The sequence below is a fragment of the Bemisia tabaci genome, chromosome 3 (genome assembly GCF_918797505.1).
Source record: "Bemisia tabaci chromosome 3, PGI_BMITA_v3".
In the NCBI taxonomy this organism is placed as follows: Eukaryota; Metazoa; Arthropoda; class Insecta; order Hemiptera; family Aleyrodidae; genus Bemisia; species Bemisia tabaci.
This window is the reverse complement of record NC_092795.1, coordinates 25303147-25325990: the sequence shown is the minus strand read 5'-3', so window position 1 is coordinate 25325990 and position 22844 is coordinate 25303147. Positions and strand designations below refer to the sequence as shown.

Genomic DNA, 22844 nt, shown 5'->3' with positions numbered 1-22844 from the left:
AGGAGCAGGAAGCGAGGGGGCCGTCTAGGTCAAAGATCTACCCATGGGTGAGCGGTAGAAAGTGACTTCGCCGCAAAAGCACCGACCATGCGCTGTGTAACATGCCCACATGCCGGGAGACTTGAATCAAGTCCGATAAACTGATACTGCCGCGGCCGTGATAGCGAAGAGAGCCGTAAGTGCAAAATTTTCGAAATCGAGTTTTCTTCAAAATTCGTCTAGACTCTTTTAGATGAAATTACTGAGACAACTAAAACAGCAAAATTCATCCTAATTTAATAAAACGAGACGTATAAAAAAGCCGTAAGTGCACAAAAAATGACATAATTTTTTTCAGGACAGCCGTACGTGCATGAGAGCCAATGAAAACAGGCTTTCCAGTAAAGTGCCGCCCCCTTCTGCCAATTTCTAACCTGAAAATGTGTTTGTTGTGCGTCCAAAACGCAACCACGAAAGCATGCAGAAGATAGCAATTACGGCTGTCTTGCCTAACAATAACCTAACACGAAACTGAATTTTACCTTTTTTATGTACTTTAAAATCAAATCGGTCGAGTTTTAATCCCCCTAATGATTTCTAGGAGTCTGCCGGACGATTAGTGGCAATTTGACAAAGAACGGAGGCTTCTCTCAATAAAATGTTCTTGTCAGAACTTCAGAAGCTTCTGAGCCCGATTTCTCAAAAATTCATTTTTGCACTTACGGCTCTCTTCGCTATCACGGTAGAATAGACGCTGAGTTGTTAGCCCATTAAGATTTCGCACGTGAATTATTAGGGTGAGTCTCCAGCGGGAGTGACCAAGCATCGAAATATCATATCGAACAAGTTTTGTTAATTTACAGGCTCCGCGTTAAATCTTTGAAAATACGGATCGATTCCCTGCCTCAAAGCACATTCAAACTGTTCTTTCCTCGAAAAATATATTTTGCAAAACCTGCATTAAAGGTGAAAATGGACCAAATTTATCAGAAAAGAACCAATCTTCAATACGAGCAAATTGAGTTAAGAATTTTTTTGAGTTCCACTAGCGTATATTTTCTCCTGTCAAAATTTAAAAGTCGAAAAACAAAAATTAGTGTGTTAAAAGAGGGGTTAAAGTTTATTTTCTACATTGAGCCTTATGCACTTATGCAGGAATAAAACTTCAAACCCCTTTTTCTCAGTTTCAACTCGATGTGGGTTGGTTCCCTTCTGATGAACTCGGTCTAAATATGCGAACACACAAATTAAACGTTTGATTTGACTGATATAGAATCATCGGTAAGCATCGGTTTAAAGATACACAAATTAAACTAATTTAAAATTTATACAAGAATTATGATACCTAATGGTTACAGCAAGAACAAACTCACTGCCTGAATGAGATATCTCGAAGATAGAAACAGAAAAAAAGGGGAAAATGTTAGGAGATCTGAAATTTGTTTTTATTGATTTCTGATTGCCCCTCGACCTGTATCGTTTGATGGGCGGTGTGATGGGATAGAAGAGATTTCATAATGAGCAAAAAATTGCGATGTCGCGTCTATCATTGTTATCAAACGAGTTAAATTTCAAATTGTTAGCGTTTTCAATGATGATATAGCTAAACGTTTAGGGTTCAAATGACGTTGCCTTGGTTAATTTCCTTTCCTCTTTTAGAATCTACTTCTCGAAGCCTATACCGTGAGTAATGCGAGGCTTTACTGCTTCATCCTAGGGCCGGATTAAGGGGGTGGCCACATGGCGGCAAAATTAGGGGGCGGCAAATTTCGCAATTTCTTTAAATGCAGGTACAAAAAAATCGGATTCAGAAAAAAATTACAAACAAGAAAAGGTGACAAAATCTCTCGTTTCCTGAGTGTTCATTAATTTCTAATTTTGTCGTACTTCGGTAATACTAAAGACTGCGCACCTTTAATTAGTTGAGTTAAGAGAGAAACCAAACACGTACTTTGGCCTGGAGCGGCGCGGCGCAAAGAGAAATGACGACGTGGACTTGAGATGAAAAGGAGAGGCCCTCGACGCGGCGGTCGGCATGTAACACATATTAGCGCCTACAAGACTGCATGAATACTTCACGCATTGCGTCAAACACAGTGCGGTCGACAGCGGTCGGCGTGGCGTGAAACGCACAGTGCCTACAAGACTACATGAATACTTCACGCATTGCGCCAAACACAGTGTGGTCAGCGCGGCACGGCGGCGAAAGTTAAAATTATTAAACCACATTTATGTTTGTTCTTTCTTAATTTTTTAGTTATTTCTTACAAATGAGAGGCCTTGTTCCCACAGAGGTAGGTTTACGGAACTGAACTTCCGCGCGAAGTTCCGTGAACTTTTGCTAGTAGTGTTGACAGGGCTTACGCAAAAAATGTGTCCAACACGAAAGAACGCGTCTTATGCACCCTTCTCCCTCCGGCGCGTTCACTTGATGGATTTTATTGATGTTCCAAAATGAATGAGAAGGGGGCGGCAAAATACAGGCGGCCTATGGGCGGCAAGTACGTAAATCCGGCCATGCCTTGCCCCTACCTCCATGCAGATGCTCACATTTTTAAGTCTTCATATCTCACCTCCACTGTGCGACGGAAACCCTGTTATTATCCTTTGACGAATACATGGCCACTGTCAATTTTTCCTGTTTTCGCATTCGGACACCGCGCAATTTTAAGGAAAATCTCCGAAACAGCTCACGATAAAATGCATTTTCAAACACGCGAAACGACGACTCATGACATTAATTGTGCGTATCTTTAAAGCCATAACTATGATCCGATTATCCTCCACGCTTCCTAGGACTCTCATGATCGTTCCTCTGTCTACCTCTCGCGGTTCATCAGTATTTACTGACGTCACACTCGATAAACATCGCACACACTCTCACTAAAAGGAGCCCGCAGTAATCTACCTTGATCTGTTTTTAATTGTTACCATGATAATGGCCCCTACTGTCGAGCAGTGGCCAGGCGTGTACGATCAATTATCGATACTTCCCCATTTGTAGCAATGGTAAAGAATCGATTATTAGGGTGTTCGTTGCGAACACCCTGTTTATCGATCCTTTTCCATAGGTTTAAATCGCAGATCAATCGATACATCGCAAAGCACGGCTCGCCACTACTGTCGAGACTCCGTTTTATCGCCGTAATTACGGCCGCGGAACATGACGTCGTCTCTCTGACGTAAGGGCGTATCTCGATTCCCACGTGAGCCCTGTTTTATGTATAAATGCAGGCTTTCTGGGGCTCATTCGAAAATCGAGATACGCCCTTACGTCAGAGGAACGACGATAATAGGTCCATCTAGGCTGGGTTATGAGTCAGTTAAAGTTGCAAACGTTTCTCATCGTATCGAATTGAATATGAGTTGCATAGAGAGGAGCAAAACTTGGTTTCATGAATTTACCATGATATTTTAAAATGTTTAACATGGTGCTGAATATTTTTGGCTCCGGCTTCCCGCTCAGTATGGGAAAGTAACCAAAATGTTGTGACAATAAATAAAGTAGAGCACAAGTTCTTGGTTCATTTCTTTAAACTGGACGAATCTTTTGATTAAAGTAACCACAAATTCAAGTTGAAAAACCCTGCAGAAACTAGGTGATGATAGCTAAGACAGAACGCGGAGCACGTAATTGATGATGGAGAATTTGCAGATGTCTGAAAATTTGTAAATTTCATTTTTAAAATGAGACTACTAGACAAACTGATTACGAGGATATCATTGGGTTCTAAATTGAACAATTATTGGAGAAGACATGAATAACCTAATCCGCCAAAATACATGTGTTTAAGTGGAAAATGCCGCCAGATGACGTCATAAGGCGGCACATTCTCTCACTTTAAAATCAATTTTTCTCCAATTTCCCATGTCAGAAAAAAATTATGAAAAATACCGCGAACTCACTCATACAGCACTTTCAGATGAAGCAATAAAATTTTTGTGTGCAAATTCTCCATTTACTTATATTGTGGTGTGGTGCATTCTCCAGTGTCGTGTCCTCTACAGGACATCCTATAATATTTTCCTCATCGGATAGCTTTTGAGACAACCGGCATTCCCGTTGTCCCTATAGCTAATCAAACCGTGCCATCAATATAATCAAGGTGCTGTGATTGGTCCAAGTCATCGCATAAGCCAATCACAACACCAGGCCTTGAAGGTTTGACGGCTCGATTTGATCGTGTGACATCAACGTAAGGGATTCTTATCATGACAACTACGAATCCCACTGCAACCACGGAAATTCCGTTTGTTTCTTACGCAACGCCAAAATATATCATCCGATGAGGAAGTTTTTAACAGAACGTCCTGAAGGGGCGCTGGGAAAGCTTTCTCCGTGGCGTTAAGTACTGCTCGCAAGTATCAACCGATGAACAGAAAAGTGGAAAACTCGAGAACATTAAGTCAGCAGGAAACTATGATGTTTTGGAGGAACCTAAGATTTTGATTGATTTAACAAAAAATTCAGTTCATCGCAACTAAATAGTTTTGTTGGATCCAAGCGAAGGAAAATTAACCCAAAATAACCAAAAATATGGAGATTTTTAACTGCGTGCAGGCGTGCAGAAAATGCCTGATCGCGAAGTACGCGAGGTTACTGCTACGATCAACTGCTGAAACAGAATCAGACGTTACATCAGTTCGATGACATGTAAGAAACTGATGGTTATGGATAAGATTATGTAAATTAAACTTATCTCGAAGATAAGGACTGGTTATAAATGATTACGCCATTTGTTTCCTGGAATAACTTTTCGAGCTACCTATATAGAGTTTTGAATAAAAGAAGAGGAATGAAAACTCACCGGAAAAGAACCAGATGGCCCATTTGAGCACTGAGAGCCATAGACTAACTACAGACGCGAAACCTTCCTCATAGTTGGGATGTGGCATCCATCGGACCCATCTTGATTGTTCTTTCTGGAACAGGACAGCCATTTTATATTAAAAATACGTGTAAAATTAACAAAGGCACGGAGAAAAGGGCGCACACCCACTGAATCGGATTTTATTAACAGTGTAACATCAGTGGCGTGGCGTGCTTTGCGATATATCGACTGATCGGCCATTTAAACCTATGGAAAAGGATCGATAAACAGGGTATTCGCAGCGAACACCTTAATAATCGATTCTTCACCATGAGTTTAAATGGCATAACAATCGATACATCGCAATTCACCGTGTAACATAATGCTTACTTTTTCCCTATTATAACACTTAAAGACGACAGAGCGCTTATTGTTAGACGCATTCGTTTCGTCTCAGCCTTTGCGAGAAATTTGAAACAGAAGCAGGATTCCGAGTCTGGAAAATCGATTCTCATAGGTCCTCTTTTCCACGAGGCGAGTTACAGCTCTGCAATATTCAATTCTCTTTGGTCCTCTTTCCCTAATGCGCAAATTTCCCGTAATGATTGAGAAGAAACTAACGCAACCGAGCGTTCACGATTTTTTGGGTGGTCTGTATCGAAGGAGCATACACTGAAAAAAAATTCTCGGCGTTTTTACGAAGGTCCGTTGGTACCTTTACCATCTCACTTTTTTTACCATTTATTGGTAATTTTACCAAGACAGACTGGTAAGCTTACCTAAAAACCGGTATTTTTACTGTTTTTTCCAGGTAAGAATACTACTTTTATTGGTAATCAATTCCCGGTAACTTTGCCATTTTATCTCGGTAATTCTACCACAGTCAATAAAAAAATATTGGCGTTTTTAGCGGGGTCCAGTAAAATTACCGAGAAAGTCAATAATCTTACCGAGATTTCTCTGTAAAATTACCAATTCCGTAAATGGTAATTTTACCAAGAAAAAACTGGGATCAAATGGACTGCATTTTGCAATTTGGAACTATAAATTCTTGCTCATCTTAAAAAACACTTATGTGCATAAGGAAACTAATGGCACATACGTTGTTTTTAAACCGGGCCAGAATTTATAGTTCCAAATTGCAAAATGCAGTCCAAATAGAACCCTAAATTCTTGGTAATTTTACCCTTTTCTTAGTAAATACACCGAGATTTTTTTTTTCAGTGTACCCTCGTTTCACTCACTTACCTCGCGTATGAACGATTACATTTCATTTAGCCACGGCTCGTGGCGCCACGCAACAAAAATTGTTGCGTTTAGCCACAAGTCATAGGTGCTGTGTGGCTAAATGAAACATTCAAAATGAGTGTGGCTAAATGCAACAAATTTTGTTGCGTGGCGCCACGCAACAAAAATTGTTGCATTTAGCCACAGATTAGTGAGATAGATTTGAGTTGACTCATGAATACTAAGGGTAATCTTCTAGGCGAAGCATATTAGATTAGGTAAATTTAGACAGCCACAATTCAACATATTGTTAGCGAGGCCCACGTCGCGTCGCATCGGACCTGACCTAACCCAACCTAACCTAACCTAACCTAACCTAACTTAACCTAACCTAACCTAACATAACCTAACATAACCTAACCCAACCTAACCTAACCTAACCTAACCTAACCTAACTTAACCTAACCTAACCTAACATAACCTAACCTAACCTAACCTAACCTCAGGTGGATTAGGCCCTGTGGCGCTGGGCCCGGATTTTTTCATGCGCTGGTGCGTGGTGCCACGCTCGAAAGTTTATCAAAGTTGGTTGGGCAGTTTTTTACGAAAGTCAAAGATGAGCGGAAAGTCAACTGTAAGCAGAACTTTGTGGCAGGTTGCACCAGCACTTAAGCGGTTTTAAACATAAGGGAAATTTGAGGATTTTGCAGGGGTGTGGCGCCACACTCTGTGGCGCTGTGTCCGAATTTTAGCCGAGATCCGAGCGTGGCGCCAAGATCTGTGGCTCATTGCACCGTAGCCCTGTTGGCTGCGGTGCAATGAGCCACAGATAACTCAGATCACACATAACTTCTGTGGCTAAATGCAACATTTTTTGTTGCGTGGCGCCACGCAACAAAATTTGTTGCATTTAGCCACACTCATTTTGAATGTTTCATTTAGCCACACAGCACCTATAACTTGTGGCTAAACGCAACAATTTTTGTTGCGTGGCGCCACGAGCCGTGGCTAAATGAACAGATACCGTATGAACGAACCTTCTTTTCTCAATGTGTAATGTTGTGCATCCGCTGAGCGACAGAAAAAAGTTATTTTTTATCGACAGAAAGTGCAAGCAAGTGCTCACTTGTATCATTGTTGATAACCTTTCTTTGCCGACGGGCGCAGGTCAACGCAGTTGTGAGGTCAATGCCACGAGATTAAACGCCGAATCTTCCGCGAGTTTACAGACTCGAATAAAATTAACTTTGATTAGCGTTGCATTGCCTGCCTCTGATATTAACAACTACCTCCATGTCATGATGAAGCTATTCGCCAGATGCACTAATCGGTTTTGTAAACATAATATTTCCGTCTTATTGACTTGTATGGACTGAATTTACAAGTAGTGCACTGCTGAACGCACTAAAATATTTTCTAAATCTTTACTAAAATTGCGGAACAAGAAACCTTATTTACAATATACATGTTCCAGGCAATTAGCAAGTGGCTTACAACTTGTCTCAGTTAGTAAATCGTTTTGTCACGCAGATAGTTTGGTTGCATATGGGATCAAAACCCATACTAGGTCATTAATCCTAAACTACATGCATAAAGTACCAATGTGTGTAGAGCTAAAATGCATTTACTATGAAAGGAAAGTTTTATTTTAACTAATAGGAGAAAAACCACTACTCTCTTTTTGCTCCTTTTATATTGACTTTTCTCCAAAATCTGAGAAACACTTCATTGACAGCAATGCAGCATACAGCGAAACGTTGCGAGTTTACACCTCGCATCATCGCGCCTTCAATTTTGCAGATGCGACACGGACATCCATCAAGCGCGAATAGTTGTATCTCTACGCCTTCATCAATCGCATTCAATCCCTTGCCTTATGTCCATATTGCTGTTGTATCCGTTTGTCTTATTTGTAGTAATGCTTCAATAGCTACGTGAGCAACACAGCCGAAGATAGGAGGGGCGTAATTGTGCCTCATTTTTGGACTCTTCTCTCAAATCTGAGTTGCACCTCATTTTCATGGGTAGCCGTGTAGCATAGAGCGGAACATTGCGAGTTCACGCCTCGAGCCATCGCGCCTGCAATTTCGCAGATGCAACACGGACGTCCATCAAGCACGAATAGTTGTATCTCTGCGCCGTCATAAATGCACATCCTTTCCTAATTACAAATTGTATTCGTTTCCGCTTGTCTTATTTTTAGTGGTGCTTTAAGGGCTACGTGAGCAACACAACCGAAGATATTGAAACAACTCAGATAGTATGAATTCCCCGTCATAAGCTATGCACGAAAATATCTCCGTCCTGGGAAATCTTCTCTGACTCTTACATTAGCTGATAGAAAACATACCTGCAGTGTACTGAATTCTTTGTTGTTTCTATATTCATATGTTTTTTCCGAAATTTATTTAGTTGATTTCCTTCTCATATTCCTTTTCGTTATTACAAATAAACTTGAAACTTGAAAGAACTATTTCAATATTAAGTTTTTTAGTGACAATTTTTTTTTTTTAGTATCAGTAAATAAATTGATTACTTCACAGATCATTAATTTACTGTCTGAAACGATAATCGGTTGAGTGATTGAGGAGGCTGAGAAAAAGACTGACACACTCCGTCACTCCGCAGACGCAAAGGGGCGGATATATCCTTTTTTTCTCATGAACTCTCTTGTCCGTATGACTGTGGGGCATCTAGGGCTCACGTGAAAACTACGTTAAAGAAGCGGAGACTTAAACGATCCGCAAAAAAGACGGGTTTAATAGAGAGAGGCGGCATAACGTATCCTTCAACGTTCGGTTTTATGACAAAACATTCCTGAATAGTCGTTCTTGACTGGCGGACAGCTGATTCTATCACTCTCTCCGCAGTTTTATGGCATCCAAGATTAATTGGGAGAGTTCTGTATTGATCACCCTCACTCACGATCGATAGATCTAACAACCCAGATAGACTTAAGTTACTTCAGGAGACGATTTAAGGAGGTATAGAGGGGTTTATAGATCGCAGAACTGATTTAGATTGATTGACTGATTTAAATTAAAATAACGAGAGCGCGAGGCGTCCCCTGAAGGTTAGGCCACGTAGCGTAGTGACCAGGGGGCGTATAGGGCTTTGGTAACCCCTGCATTTTCTTATGAAAAACTGAGTTCTAGACTTTCCAATTTGAGGTTTGCAATGGACCCAATAAATTTCGTTATTCTTTTCTAATCCGTGAGACTCAACCATCAAAACGCCATTTTCGGTTTCGTCTCTGACGATGAGATAATACTGACTTAAACATGGGTCTGCGGGCTGATTATTGAAATTGATAGACAAATAACTCTCCATAGGCTAAACTCTGAAAATAAATTACCGACACTGTGATAACCGCCCAAGTATTACGGCAGCTGTCCACACACCGCAGAATGAGCGGGAGCCAGATTCGAAGCACGTCCCTTCTATCTCTCCCCATCTCACTTGACCCACCTGCAGACCGCAAGTTGGTAAACATGACTTCGAGAGCTGACTGACGGTAAATCATGCGAACGTCGCACAGTGGAACTACAGCCTTTGGTATGAAATTTTTTACGGTAACTGCAAAGGAAAGGTATATCGATAAAGGCCGTTTTTAGATCCACCCTAGGTGAATTTTCCCAACTCCACGATTTTTGCTCATTGAAGGTTTACAGTATGCATAATGATTGGGTCATTTTCGGTTTCGCTTCTGACGATGAGATAATACTGACTTAAACATGGGTCTGCGGGCCGATTATTGAAATTGACAGACAAAGCGATAGACTAAGACGACACACTGAAAATAAACCGATCCTATCGGTGGAAGTAGATGGTTGCAATGGGCAAAGGAGGTCAGTAGTAGACTAACTATTGGCGACCCGCGGGAGACCCTATAGTTAGTCCATCATTTTCCCCTTATTGTTAGTCTATGACAACTACCCTTTCCAACCAATAGGATCGCTCCATTTTTCCTATGTCTTCATTGTCTATAGCTGTGTCTATCAATTTCAATGATCGGTCCGCTGGAACCCAATTTTGGCAAAAAAGAGAGGAATTTTCCGCATTCGATTGCAGTCCCGCAAAACTCGCAGTTTTCGTTAAAATTAGTCTTTGGATCCATGTTTACGTCAAAATTAGACCCAGAAACAGACCAAATATCACCAAATCATGATATATTTTGTAAAAGAAGACCTCAAAAATAGAGGCCATAGAGCAAAAAATCGTGCGGCTGAAAAAATTCAGGAAAGCCCAAAAGACAACCCTCATCGATACCCTTCCAAGCTAAGTTCACTTTGTCACGTAAGCGGGACATTGGCAGATCCAGCAAATTGGCAACATTGTATTTCCCCATTAAAACCTATGAAAATGTATCGATTCTTGTAGGGGCCAGGTGCTCTGACAAGAATCGATTATTTAACATAGGTTTAAATGGAGGAAATCCGGTGTTGCCAAATTGCTGGATCCGCCTCTGAAGTGGGATTCTGAGTGAAAGTTTTGCGAAAAAACCACTGGAGCCACTTTCAAACTCCTACGTTTAGTATCGAAAAAAATCTGACCTATTAAAACTTCCACACTCAGTCCGACGTATATCCCATTGACAAGCTCCAGAGCTCCATTGTGCGCTGCGCCACCTCAGCCTCCTCTACACAGCAAACTCAGATTTCGACCGCTCTTAAATCCTCGACGACGACCTAAAAATCCGACTGCGACTTGACGAGCGGGTAGATGCTGATGGCCGATGACTGAGCTTTTCACGGGCAGGATTCGGGAACCGTTCGTAACGGAACATAATGAGGGAAGATGTGGGAAGACTCTTTCTTTGGCGAGGATGCGGAGCAAAAACCCGGTCGCACAGAAACGGGTAGCGAAGATTATGTGAAGCGCCGAGTATTTGAATCAAAAGCTGCAATCTTCATTTCATGAATTTGTTTGAACAATCGGCATGGGTCAGTTGCGCTGGTCACATAATCGTGTTTCAATGCTTGATTCTTACCTATCTGTCAAGACGAAGAGCTATTCGGAAGTTCTAACCGTCACCTCCTCCGCTGAACCAAAAAATCAGATAATGGGACGGACAAAATTGAAAACAGGGGACCAAAAACCTACGAAGAACTGGTTCAAGAAACATCATCCGGGAAATTCCTGACACCGAAGATACGAATGCTTGATTCTTGTAGATTAGCTAAAAATAATATCTATCCAATTAATAATGAAACAATTTAAAAAGCAGGTAACAAGGCTGATTTTCACGAGTAAAACCAAAACGTTTCGGCTGAAAACCCAGTCTTCCTCAGTTGGATAGGGTGGTGAAAAGAAAAATTGTAAAAATCTAACACAATGCTTGGCTACACCTTTCAAAGCGAGAATGTTGTTATGAAAATCTGAGGAAAGCTGAGTTCTCAGCCGAAGCGTTTTGGTTTTATTCGTGCAAATTAGACTTGTTGCCCGCTTTTTAAATTGTTTCATTATTGTATATCTTGTCACGGGCTGCGGAGCATCAATCATATCTTCTGTCCAAACAGCAACTCTCTTTTCGCGCTGGCTGCCCGCCCACCGCGCCGTAGCGTGCCACGGCGCTTGAAGCAACTATTTCACACCAGAGGTATTGCACAGTATCATACGAAATTGAAGGCGCTCCAACATATTAGGAATGGCAGGCATCCTTCAAAAGTAAGGAACTTTCCGCGCAAAATACGAGTAAATCAAGATACTACGGCCCAAAAATAGAGTGGTAGCCCAAAAACTCACTAAGTCCTAGCATCCATTATTAGTAACATTTAGCATACACTTTATCGCCTGGCTGTTGCTTAATCGCCATCGGGTATAAAAGGCTATAAGAAATTGTGCAGCCGGCTATAGGAGCTATTGAAAATCCAACAGCCGGCTTTAGGTCTATGGTATCTTGGAACACAGATTCTACGGCCAATTTTTACCAGGGGATGAAAGGAAGGTGGAAGAAACCAAGCAAGGGTGTCACTACCGCGGTGGTTGAGGTCTAAAACCCGACTTTTCAAAGGGCAATATCTCGGCTCATACTGAACGCGAAGAGTTGCTGCTTGGACAGATCTTGTTATTTTTAGCTGATCTATATAAAAATTAAACATCGCAACACGATTCTGCATGTGACCAGCGCTACTGGCCCATTATTTGGTTCCATTGCGAAGAGAGTCAGCGAGCCTCTGATTGGGTATATGTATTTTCTCAAAAACTCCTACGTATTCGCGAAAAAATTAGGACAGTATTTTACCCAAGAATTTATATTGGTCACTCCTTAAAAAACAAACAAAACCACTGAATTTTTCAACGGGGGAATGGAGATTTCAGCTTTTGCCTCTCGATGCTTCATTTGAGGAGTACAAGGAAAGAGCCTAGGCAAGGAATTGAGATCACGTCTGACGTTATCCACTCTATGGACAGTTTTAAGTTTACTTGATAAAAAAGTTGGCCTTTAAATCGTCCGTGATTGTCCCGTCAAATAAGTCAACCTGGCAACATTTACTATCAAACGTTTCGTGGAAGTTAATCAATCGGAGGTTAGATAAATTACCGTAACAATACTGATGATAGGGTTACAAAAAACGTTATACATCAATCATATCCCTCGGCAGGCTATCGATTGAGGCTTCCCAAAGGAGACAAAATACATCGTGCACTTAATTACTACTACTCGAACGTAAAAGAAAGTCACGCTAATTGCCTCTCTCCTAGAATAAAGGCGGAATATTGAGCTGCAATCACTCTGATTCAGAGTATTCCTTCGGTTCAGGATTTCTCAGAGAATAATTCTCATTCTTTCCCCCTTAAAAAAGATGATCGATGTTTCTTACTGTGTCGATGAGGCCTCTTTCCACTTAAGGTTCAGTTACACGATCAAATTGAGCCATCAAACTGAAGCTCTGATTGGTGAAAAAAGACCTGAGGTGAGGATGCGACCAATGAGAGGCCCAATTTGATGGCTCAATTTGATCGTGTAACTGGACCCTTAGTTGTATTTTGGGAGCGTTACGTGGTTCACGAGATCATTTTCACAAATTAATGAATTAATGAATTATCATGAGTCTAGCGAGCTCTGCGTCCAATTTTTACGAGTATAAGGAAACATGTCTTCGTTGCTTTGATTTCTAGTGTATTTTCCCACGAAAATACACTATTTTATCACATATGTTCTGGCTTCTGTCGGGTATTAAATTAAATCTTACAACATGGATAATTTTTATGAATCTTTACCTTTATATCACCTATGGGGATGTTGGTTGGATAGTAAAATCTAACGAAACAACCCTCTTTTGAGTATTCTGTCATGATGTCGACACATCCTGGAGCGTAGGGACCTGGACAAAAAAAGCAAAATCAAAATGAGCGTAATTGACATGAGAAATTTGACCGATTGAACCGACGAAATTGACAAGATTTTATGAGGTTACCAGTTTTTTCTTCATCGAGTACAAGCAAGAAAGAAACAATCAAAAGATAAAATAATTAGGTCAAAGGGTCACCTCACCTTTCTTCCGAACAAATTCCAAATTTCGCTTACAAATTTAGGTATACAATTATGAAAATTTATGCAGTAGCACTTGGGCAAATACTCAACCCAAAAAGTAGTTCTCCGAAAATAAATGACGTATCCCCCTCCTGCTGTTAGTCCACATAGCTTTTCATTCGACTTTGGGCGGTAAAATTCCTTTCGGTCATGTTCTGGAGGAAAGTAACTGTCACTCGGACAGAGATCATTGCAATACGAATCAATTTTGCTTTGATACTTTAGTCCTCCATGAGATTTTAAGTTTAAGACAAAGTTGATCAATGGAGATGTTGCATGTGTGAGGAATTTGCGATTTGACCATTGATTCTTTTGTAAAAGTTCGCGAGAATCACACTGGTTTTCTCTGAAATCAACACCCAAGCTCAAGAAAAGCTCTCAAGTTGAGGCCAAAATGGAGGGGATATCCAACCCTACCCTGAGAGTCCACCTCCATATAAACACAAACTCTCCATGCAAAGATAGGGTGCAAATACATTAGCAGGGATGCCAAGTTTTCAGTTTTAGAGTCCCCAAATAAAGTGGTAGCCCTGTCAATATATTTGCTCTCTATCTTTGCATGGAGAGTTTGTCTTGATCTAGAGGTGGGCTCTCAGGATAGCGTGGGATATCCCCTCCATTTTGGCCTAAACTTGAGAACTTTTTTTGATCTTGGGAGATGATTTCAGAGAAAACCAGTGGCACCATCGTGTTTCCCGCGAACTTTTACATAAGAATTAATTGTCAAATCGCAAATTCCTCACACATGCACAGGGCCGGTGGCAAGTAGGTTACTACTTGCCACCCATGGGTCGCCTGTATTTTGCCGCCCCCTTCTCATTAGTTTTGAAACATCAATAAAAACCATCAAATGAACGTGCCAATGGGGGAGGGGCGCATAAGACGCGTTTACTCGTGTTGGACACATTTTTTGCGAAAGCCCTGTCAACACTACTAGCAAAAGTTCATGGAACTTAGTGCGGAAGTTAAGTTTCGTAAACCTAACTCTGTGTGGACAAGGCCTTCCATTCATAAGAAATAAATGAAAAAATTATGAAAGAACAATCATAAATGTGGATTAATGATTTTAACTTCCGCCGCCGCGCCGCGCTGACCGCACCGTGTTTGGCGCAATGCGTGAAGTATTCCGACAGTCTTGTAGGCGCTGTGAGTTTCACGCCGACCGCTGCTGAACGCACTGTATTTGACGCAATGCGTGAAGTATTCACGTTGTCTTGTAGGCGCTATCCGTTTTACGCTGACCGCAATGACCGCACTCTGTTTAATGCAATGCTTGAAGTATTCGCGCAGTCTTGTAGGCACTAATATGTGTTACATGCCGATAGCTGCACCGAGGGTTTCTCCCATTCATCTCAAGTCCTCGTCATCATTTCTCTCTGAGCTAAGCTCCAGGCCAAATTGCGTGTTTAGTTCCTCATCCTCTCTTAACTCGACTAATTAAAGATGCTGTCTCTTGTATCACCGAAAAATGACAAAATTAGAAATTAATTACTATACTCTCAGGAAAGAGAAATTTCGTCCCCTTTTCTCATATTGATAATTTTTTTTTCTGAATCCGATTTTTACCCAAAGTTATACTTTGGGAGCCTGCATTTAAAATAGGGTCCGATTTGTGAATGAAATGGCCAAATTTGTTGCTCGTAATCATCCTCAGTATTTCAGAGGCATCCCCGAACACAGGCTTCTCAGCTTACGGACAATCATCAGTGCAGCCGGCGGCGCTCAGTGGAGCAAATCAAAGACAGAGGTCGGATAAAATTTTTTTGATAACAGCTACAAATTTTGATATTCATTTTGTCACATAGTAATTTTAAGGGGTGGGTTCTAGTGGGAATTTTGCGAGCAATCCAATGGCGCTATTTATTCATGCTCTAAATTGCACTGAAACAAAATTCTCGGCGTTTTTACCATGGTCCGTTGGTACCTTTACCATCTAACTATTTTTAGCAATTATTGGTAATTTTGCCAAGACAGACTAGTAAGCTTACCTAAAAACCCGGTATTTTTACTGTTTTTTCAGGTAAGAATACAACTTTTATTGGTAATCAATTCCGGGTAACTTGGCCATTTTATCTCGGTAATTCTACCACAGTCGATAAGAAATATTTTTGTTTTTACAAAGGTCCAGTAAAATTACCGAGAAAGTTCAACAATGTTACCGAGATTTCTCGGTAAAATTACCAATTCCATAAATGGCAATTTTACCAAGAAAAAATTGGGATCAAATAGAACCCTGAATTCTTAGTAATTTTACTCTTATCTAAGTAAATACACCGAGATTTTTTTTTTCAGTGTGCGTATTAACGAAGATGTAGGCTATTAAACTTTCCTCATTTTGTTCGACAGCTTTCGCTGACTCGCTACACTGTGCGGCGCGGCGCGGCGGCGTCCCGCAAGATATTTTTCCTCCAAATGCACCAGAGCTCAGAGCTGGTTGCCTGATTCGACCAACGTGGCGCAGCAGAGCGAGGCGTCATAATTGAGCTCGCCGGCCGGCCCGGCACTGCATTATGACGCCGCAATCCGCTCGTGCTCTCGGATCGGAACTTTTCCCAGCATAGTTGCCAAAACCTCAAAAAAGCTCCTGGGTTCAGCACAGATTCAAACACCGACGAGCTTGCTTCTTCCGGAGCAAGCGGAGGTCAAGTGTGCGACACGTCGATACGTCCCCCTTTTTCGAAGTACCGACCCTCCCCCCCCCCTCCCCCAAAAGGGGAAATATAAAAGGAATGATCATTTGTTTAAATTGCCTGAATCCTCAAGATTTGCCGTGGGTTTGCCACGATCCAAGGATCACGAGGTCGGGCATTGCCTGCATCCCTCCTACACTGAAAAAAAATTCTTGGCGTTTTACCAAAGTCAGTTGGTACCTTTACCATCTCACTTTTTTTTACCAACTATTAGTAATTTTACCAAGCCAGACTGGTAAACTTACCTAAAACCTGGTATTTTTACTGTTTTTTCAGGTAAGAATACCACTTTTATTGGTAATCAATTCCCAGTAACTTTGCCATTTATCTCGGTAATTCTACCATAGTCGATAAAAAATATTGGCGTTTTTACCAAGGTCCAGTAAAATTACCGAGAAAGTTCAATAATTTTACCGAGATTTCTCGGTATAATTACCAATTCCAAAAATGGTAATTTTACCAAGAAAAAACTGGGATCAAATAGAACCCTGAATTCTTGGTAATTTTACCCTTTTCTTAGTAAATACACCAAGATTTTTTTTTCAGTGACCTGCATCCCTCCTAAAGTGTTAAGGAGAGAGTATTGAATGAAGTTTTTACTCGTAGAGAATCTGAGCGTGAAAGGCTATTTGGAAGTATTTATGCTAAAAGCAAACTATGTACATGCAAACCCTATGCACATAGTATTTTTTTAGCATGTATGCGTCCATTTTGGGTTCTACCTCGGGCGGACCTAGGAAGTTTTTATAGGAGAAAAGGGGAAAGAGAGACGCCGTATCCAGAGGGGTTCAGAAAGACCCGGATCGGGAAACTTTCCTTGAGAAAATTGTGAAATTTGAGGTGTTACAGGTGCAATTCTGAGCCGTGTTTACCAAAAAACTGATGGATCAAATTTTCGAATAAGAAGGAAATGTCAATCACTCATGTTGGAAAATCTCTTACATTTGCTGAAAAGAGGCGAGGCATTTTCTTCTGGGAGGAGGGGACCCTTCCGGCTACCCTAGTTCCTTTTACGTGCTGAAGTAAATTGCTACGGAAAGGAAATTTGAGGCCCCTGGTTTCAAAACCGGCAATCTCCACTGCCCTATCTAAAAAAAGTGCGATCATTATAATTTTAAAAGCGAAAGAACGGGCAAACCTACATGTTTAGGTTTTCTCGTGAATTTTCTGTAATAAAGCGATAAAATTTGGAAAATTTTAAAGATAGCTGGACGTTTTGATTATTCCTCACAAAAAATTAATATGATTGCACAATTTTTAGACAGGGCAACGGAGATTGCCGGGTTTGGAACTAGGGGCCTCATTTGCCCTTGGTATTGCTTTGTACAGAGGGGCACTTTCGGAAAAACCACATGGAGGGAAAAACGTCTCATCTTCACTTATGGAGCAGAATGCCCGTTTAAGGTGATTCGTCGAGCTCAAGTGACGTGATCGAACTGGTATGCGATATATCGCATCGATTAGGTCAAAAATCTCGGCCGATTTTGAATTTTTAGGAAAAAAGGAAAACAGCCCCTGCGCATGAGCCTAAAAAATCATTCTACACCCAAAAATCAACAAAATTCAGAGAAATGAAAGCAGAATAGTGTTTGGAAAAAAACCTCGCATTCGATACAGAAATCGATGGCTGAATGGAATGCGAGGTTTTTTTCCAATCACTATTCTGCTTTCATATCTCTGAATTTTGTTGATTTTTGGGTTTAGAATGATTCTTTAGGCTCACGCGCAGGGGCTATCGTCCTTTTTTTTTGCTAAAAATTCAAAATCTGTCGAGATTTTTGACCTAATCGATGCGAAATGTCGCACTCCACTTCGACCACGTCGTTTGAGCTTGACGAATCACCTTAAACATGGGACACCCTTCTTTGAACGATGGCAACTTTTCTCCTCTCGCTGTTCCCGAGTTGGTGACAGTCTCATCCGTACGAGCTCGAACGGAAACGAGAGGCCGAGAACAAGCATATTTCCGGCGACGCCGACGGCGGCTGACCTTGACACTGAATCGTCTGCCGCCCGAAGAAGCCAAGTGCAGAGACCGAGGCGCGATCTTCTTGGCGTCGACCCGACCGCGCCCGCCGCACCGCGCGTCGGACCGTTTCCCGGTTCCGGTCGGTGGGTATCGGCTCCGGCTGTCGATGTCGGGCCACGAGACTGCGAGTCGCGACCGCGCCGCGCGAAAATGATGCGCGGTCGACGACCCGCGCATTTTAGCGGGTCGCCGTGGCCGTGGATGATGATGCCCCGGCCCCAGCAAGGATCTAGAGCTATGCTCCTCCTCCGACGCACATTAGATCGAGTCAATGGGGGAGGTCGGACAAAATTCGGAAACTTTAAACGCTTATAACTCGTTTTATACAAATCTTTGAGGTTCCAAAAGTGGTTTCATTGGTTTTCTCGTGAAATTTTCATCTAGAAACACCCCTTGAAAGTTAAAATGTGACGAAATAAACATCAAAATTGGCAGTTTTAGTCAAAAATTTCAGGTCCGACCTCTCTAACTTGACTCGATCCATTGTGCGACGTCCGGAAACGGCTCCCGTCTCCTCCTGAGTAGGCGCTTTGGTTTAAAGTACCTGTATCCAAGAGAGTATTGCCTTCTCAATCCTTTTACTACAGAAAAAGTGTGCCGCTCTCTGATTGGTCGGCTAGCTCCTCGTAAAAATTGGCGATAGGAGCTGCGTTTCAAAATACCATAGGAGTTCTTATAGCCGACTAAAGGAGGCTATTGAAAATCATATAGCTGGCTGTAGAAAGCGGAGCAAATCATATAGCCGGGCTATACGAAGCGATAAAAAAGTATGCAGCCGGGCTATAGTTCCTATCGCCGGGCTTTACACTTTATCGCCATTGGCTATAAAAGGCTATAAGAAATTGTGGAGAAATTCGTGTGCTTTGGAAATCATTCAGTTTGATACGGAAATACCTTAATATTTACAAAACACACATTGTATTTTCCTTTAAAACATATTTTTTTTCATCAATTAAAATGAGAATAATCCATACAGAGTGTGCAAACATTTCAAAATCATGAGTTGAAAAACGCTGACTCCGCGAGATTAAATATTAGAGCCTAACACAAAGCGGAGCGGCGACGCACTGGCGCCTACAAACCTAACAGGGATACTTCACGCATTGCGCAATGCGTGAAGTATCCCTGTTAGGTTTGTAGGCGCCAATGCGCGTTTCGCGCTCTCTGCCCGCCGCCGCGCCGCGCGTGCCACGGCGCTCTGAAGCAACTATTTCACACCAGAGGTATTGCACAGTATCATGAAAAATTGAAGGCGCTCCAACATATTAAGAATGACAGGCATCCTTCAAAAGTACGGAGCTTTCCTCGCAAAATAAATCAAGATACTACGGCACAAAAAGAGAGTGGTAGTCCAAAAACTAAGTCCTAATATCCGTATTTAGGTTCCAGGTCAGAGACAAGGAACCCTCAACTCGTATCTCGGCTAGGGTGGAAGCTTTAACTTTCGGGACTTCAACATTAAACTGTTGACTTACCCACATGGTTGACGTTTAACAACGTGTTGGTAGTTTCGTTTTGCGAACAAGCCGAAGTTTGGGAAACTTGTTTGGCTCATGACGTCACCCGAAACTTCATCCACCATGTAGGTAGGTCTACAGCCGAAAAAAGAGTGATGACTGTTGCTCCCTTATAATTGTCCATAACGAGGTGTTAAATCCCCGAAAGTAAAAGCTTCCACCTGTCGCTATGAGGCCAGTGGAGGGTCTCTTGTCTCTGGGTTCAAGGCAGATTCAACCTTGAAAAACGGCAGGGCAGTAATTAAAGAGCAGATATCAGAGAAGATGACGAAACTCGGTACGCTAATGGGACGAATCTCGGTCAATTCCGATCCGTTGATGCACGCATGGAAGTGACGTGAAAAATTGTCATGCTCGGTTTCGACCGGATCTTATCCTCATCCTCCACTCCTCAAGGCCGCGGTAAATTACCATGCGCTGCATTAATTCAGTGCGTAAGTATCAATTACATCACTTCACCCGTGCGATTTTCACAGCATCTTTTCATCTCGCGCGCTGCAGATTGGTGCCCTTATGTAATGCAGGGAGAGGAGCGTTTACCGGACGGAAAATGGTCAAGCGGTTCCGTTATTTTGCTCTCGAAGAGATTAAGAAAAGCGCAGAACCTTTGATAGGCTCCCGTTTTTCGTCTTCATGGATGTCACAACCGCGGAGAAATGTTACGCTTTCACTGGTTGCAAAGATCATGGACTGGTATGGACCAAGGTAGAGTACCTATATTGAGAGAGTATGGCCACTGGGCCCCATGGAGAGGCTTAGGACCCAAAAATGGCGACGCTTTGTTTTGGTTTTTGTGGATGGGAGAGGGGCCATTGCCAACTTTTGACGGTTATCACCAACCGCACTTGCTGCCAACCTTACTACATCTAAGATAATTTTTCTCAAAAATTGCACACGATTAGCCTTAAAAATATGTAAAGAAGTCGCAATAGTGAATTTGTGTAAATTTCTCGTTACGATAAGCAAAGAAAACTACATTTTGAGTAATTTTGCATTACATTAATTTATGGCGTCCGCCATTTTTGGGTCCTAAGGGCTCCATTCAGCCTAAGATGGCTGAGCCAATCAGAGGTGGTAACACCAGTGGCCATACTCTCTCAATATAGGTACCAAGGAACTCGGGACGCGCCAGGGAACAAATGGAATTGCGAATGAGGAAAATAATGTAAGAAAGAAATTCGGGAGTGAGTGGGCAAAAGATTGCTAACAACGTTATATTATGACTCTATGATCTTCCTGCCCGTTTGTGACGTCCAGGACGGAGATTAAAATCTTATGAAATTTATATACTCTCGTGAAATTGCAAGAAATTTGTTGAAACTTCCGGGGATACATTCAGGAGGCCACAAAACGTATAAAAACAGTGATTCTCGATTTCGACATTTTTCACCTCCCTTCCCCTCCCCCTCTCCACTCATCATCCACTTTTAAACAGCTCAGTTGTTAACATATGTAACCAGTACTGCCGTGCTAAGAAAGAACGCCGTATGAACCTTCAGGCGTTGCCAAATTTCCTTGGATAAAACGCGAATTTCCTGGTAAATTCTTGAATATTTTCCTCCCAATTTTTCAGATAATTTAGATCGCAATTTTACCTAAAGATTCTGTAAATTCCACCGGAAAACATTCATAACATTCCTCATAAATATACGTTTTAACGAAGGGAATTTGGCAACTCTCCAATGTTCATACGGCGTTCTTCCTTAGCACGGCAGAGTAGCAAAACGTGAATAATCGATTATCGAAATTTCCCCATTTGAAGCCATGTTAAAGAATCGATTCTTGAGGTGTTAATTGCGAACACCCTGTTTATCGACCCTATAGTCCATAAGTTTAAATGGCAGATCAATCGATATCGCAAAGCACGCCACGTTCCTACAGGTTGGGACTGAATTTCTCTGTAAACTCCCCATTGTGCTCCCCCCCCCCCCCCTCTTCGAGTAAAGCGCCTCATTAGGGTAGTATACACCGCCACATTAGTAGGAACATCATTTGAAACGCTTTTGGACTTTTGGCGGTTTAATATCAAGTATTCCAAAATAATTAAAACATTTCAAATTTTGTGAGCTTTATTCAATCCTTTAGGAATTTTACTTTCCATCTCTGATCCAGGACCCGATATGACGCAACTCGGGTATAAAGGTTCTCTGGGGAAGATCAGCTGAGTTTTAGGACGTTTTCCCAAAAATGTTCAATATTCATATCACGCTGTAGTACTTCAGATATTTGTATTTGACCGATAAACACTTGCGAATAACTCCGAGAACGTCCGTCCCGAGTAAATATTGCGGATCGGAAGACAAAACTTTTTGCAATATTCGCTCCAAACTTACTTTCAGGGTTATTCCGAAGTGTTCCTAGATCTCGTCTTGTGTACTTGGCGTAAACTAAAGCGTGATGTGAATATCGAAGATCTTTTAAGTTTCTTAAAAATAACATATGGTCAATGGATGGATCGATTATCTTTTTCAGGAGAGAACTATAGAATCACCTTCATTCTTGTACATGGGATACAATGTAAAACTAAACATTCCGAAGAAACGGAAGACCACGTTTGAGTACCTACATTGTTAGCATATCCTATCAAGGGAAAAATTGCGGACGAATAAGTTTTTCCTCTATCGTGAGAATATTTCAATCACATTGAATTTTACGCACGTTAATGAGGATTAAACACACTATTTTTCACTTCTAAACAACAATTTATGGTGGAGTTATCAAGGCACGTGACTCAAAATTTCGAGTTAACAAGAGGGAAAAAACAGTGTACGTTCTTTTACCTTTGATAGTAGTAAGATGTGACATGATCTTGGCGACCAATTTTGAAAATAATTCCAAATGTTGGGGATTATGAGGAAAAAACGGAGTGACATGAAGACAAACATCATTTGCGCGTAAATCAAAACCGACGATTGTCGAGTTATCTGGTTTTGGATATTTCCACATAGAAATACTCACCACCTTCGCAACATTGGTAAGGTCTATTCCGACGCTAAGTTCCTTGGAGATTTGCGGAGGTATCGTCCAACGAAAAATTAACACGGTAAAATAATA

At 41.6% G+C, this 22844-nt stretch overlaps 1 protein-coding gene across 2 annotated transcripts in view; it reads right to left on the bottom strand.

Annotated features, from left to right (window-relative positions):
* LOC109031144 (platelet-activating factor acetylhydrolase) overlaps nucleotides 1-22844 on the bottom strand; it is a 51971-nt gene that overhangs the window by 20540 nt on the left and 8587 nt on the right. For both annotated transcript variants that reach the window (XM_019042494.2, XM_019042493.2), the window contains exons 2-3: nucleotides 13242-13345; nucleotides 4788-4902 (exon numbers count right to left, since the gene is read on the bottom strand). In XM_019042494.2, the coding sequence (XP_018898039.2) occupies nucleotides 4788-4902; nucleotides 13242-13316 (190 nt within the window). In that variant the 5' untranslated portion in view covers nucleotides 13317-13345. The remainder of the gene's footprint in view (nucleotides 1-4787; nucleotides 4903-13241; nucleotides 13346-22844) is intronic.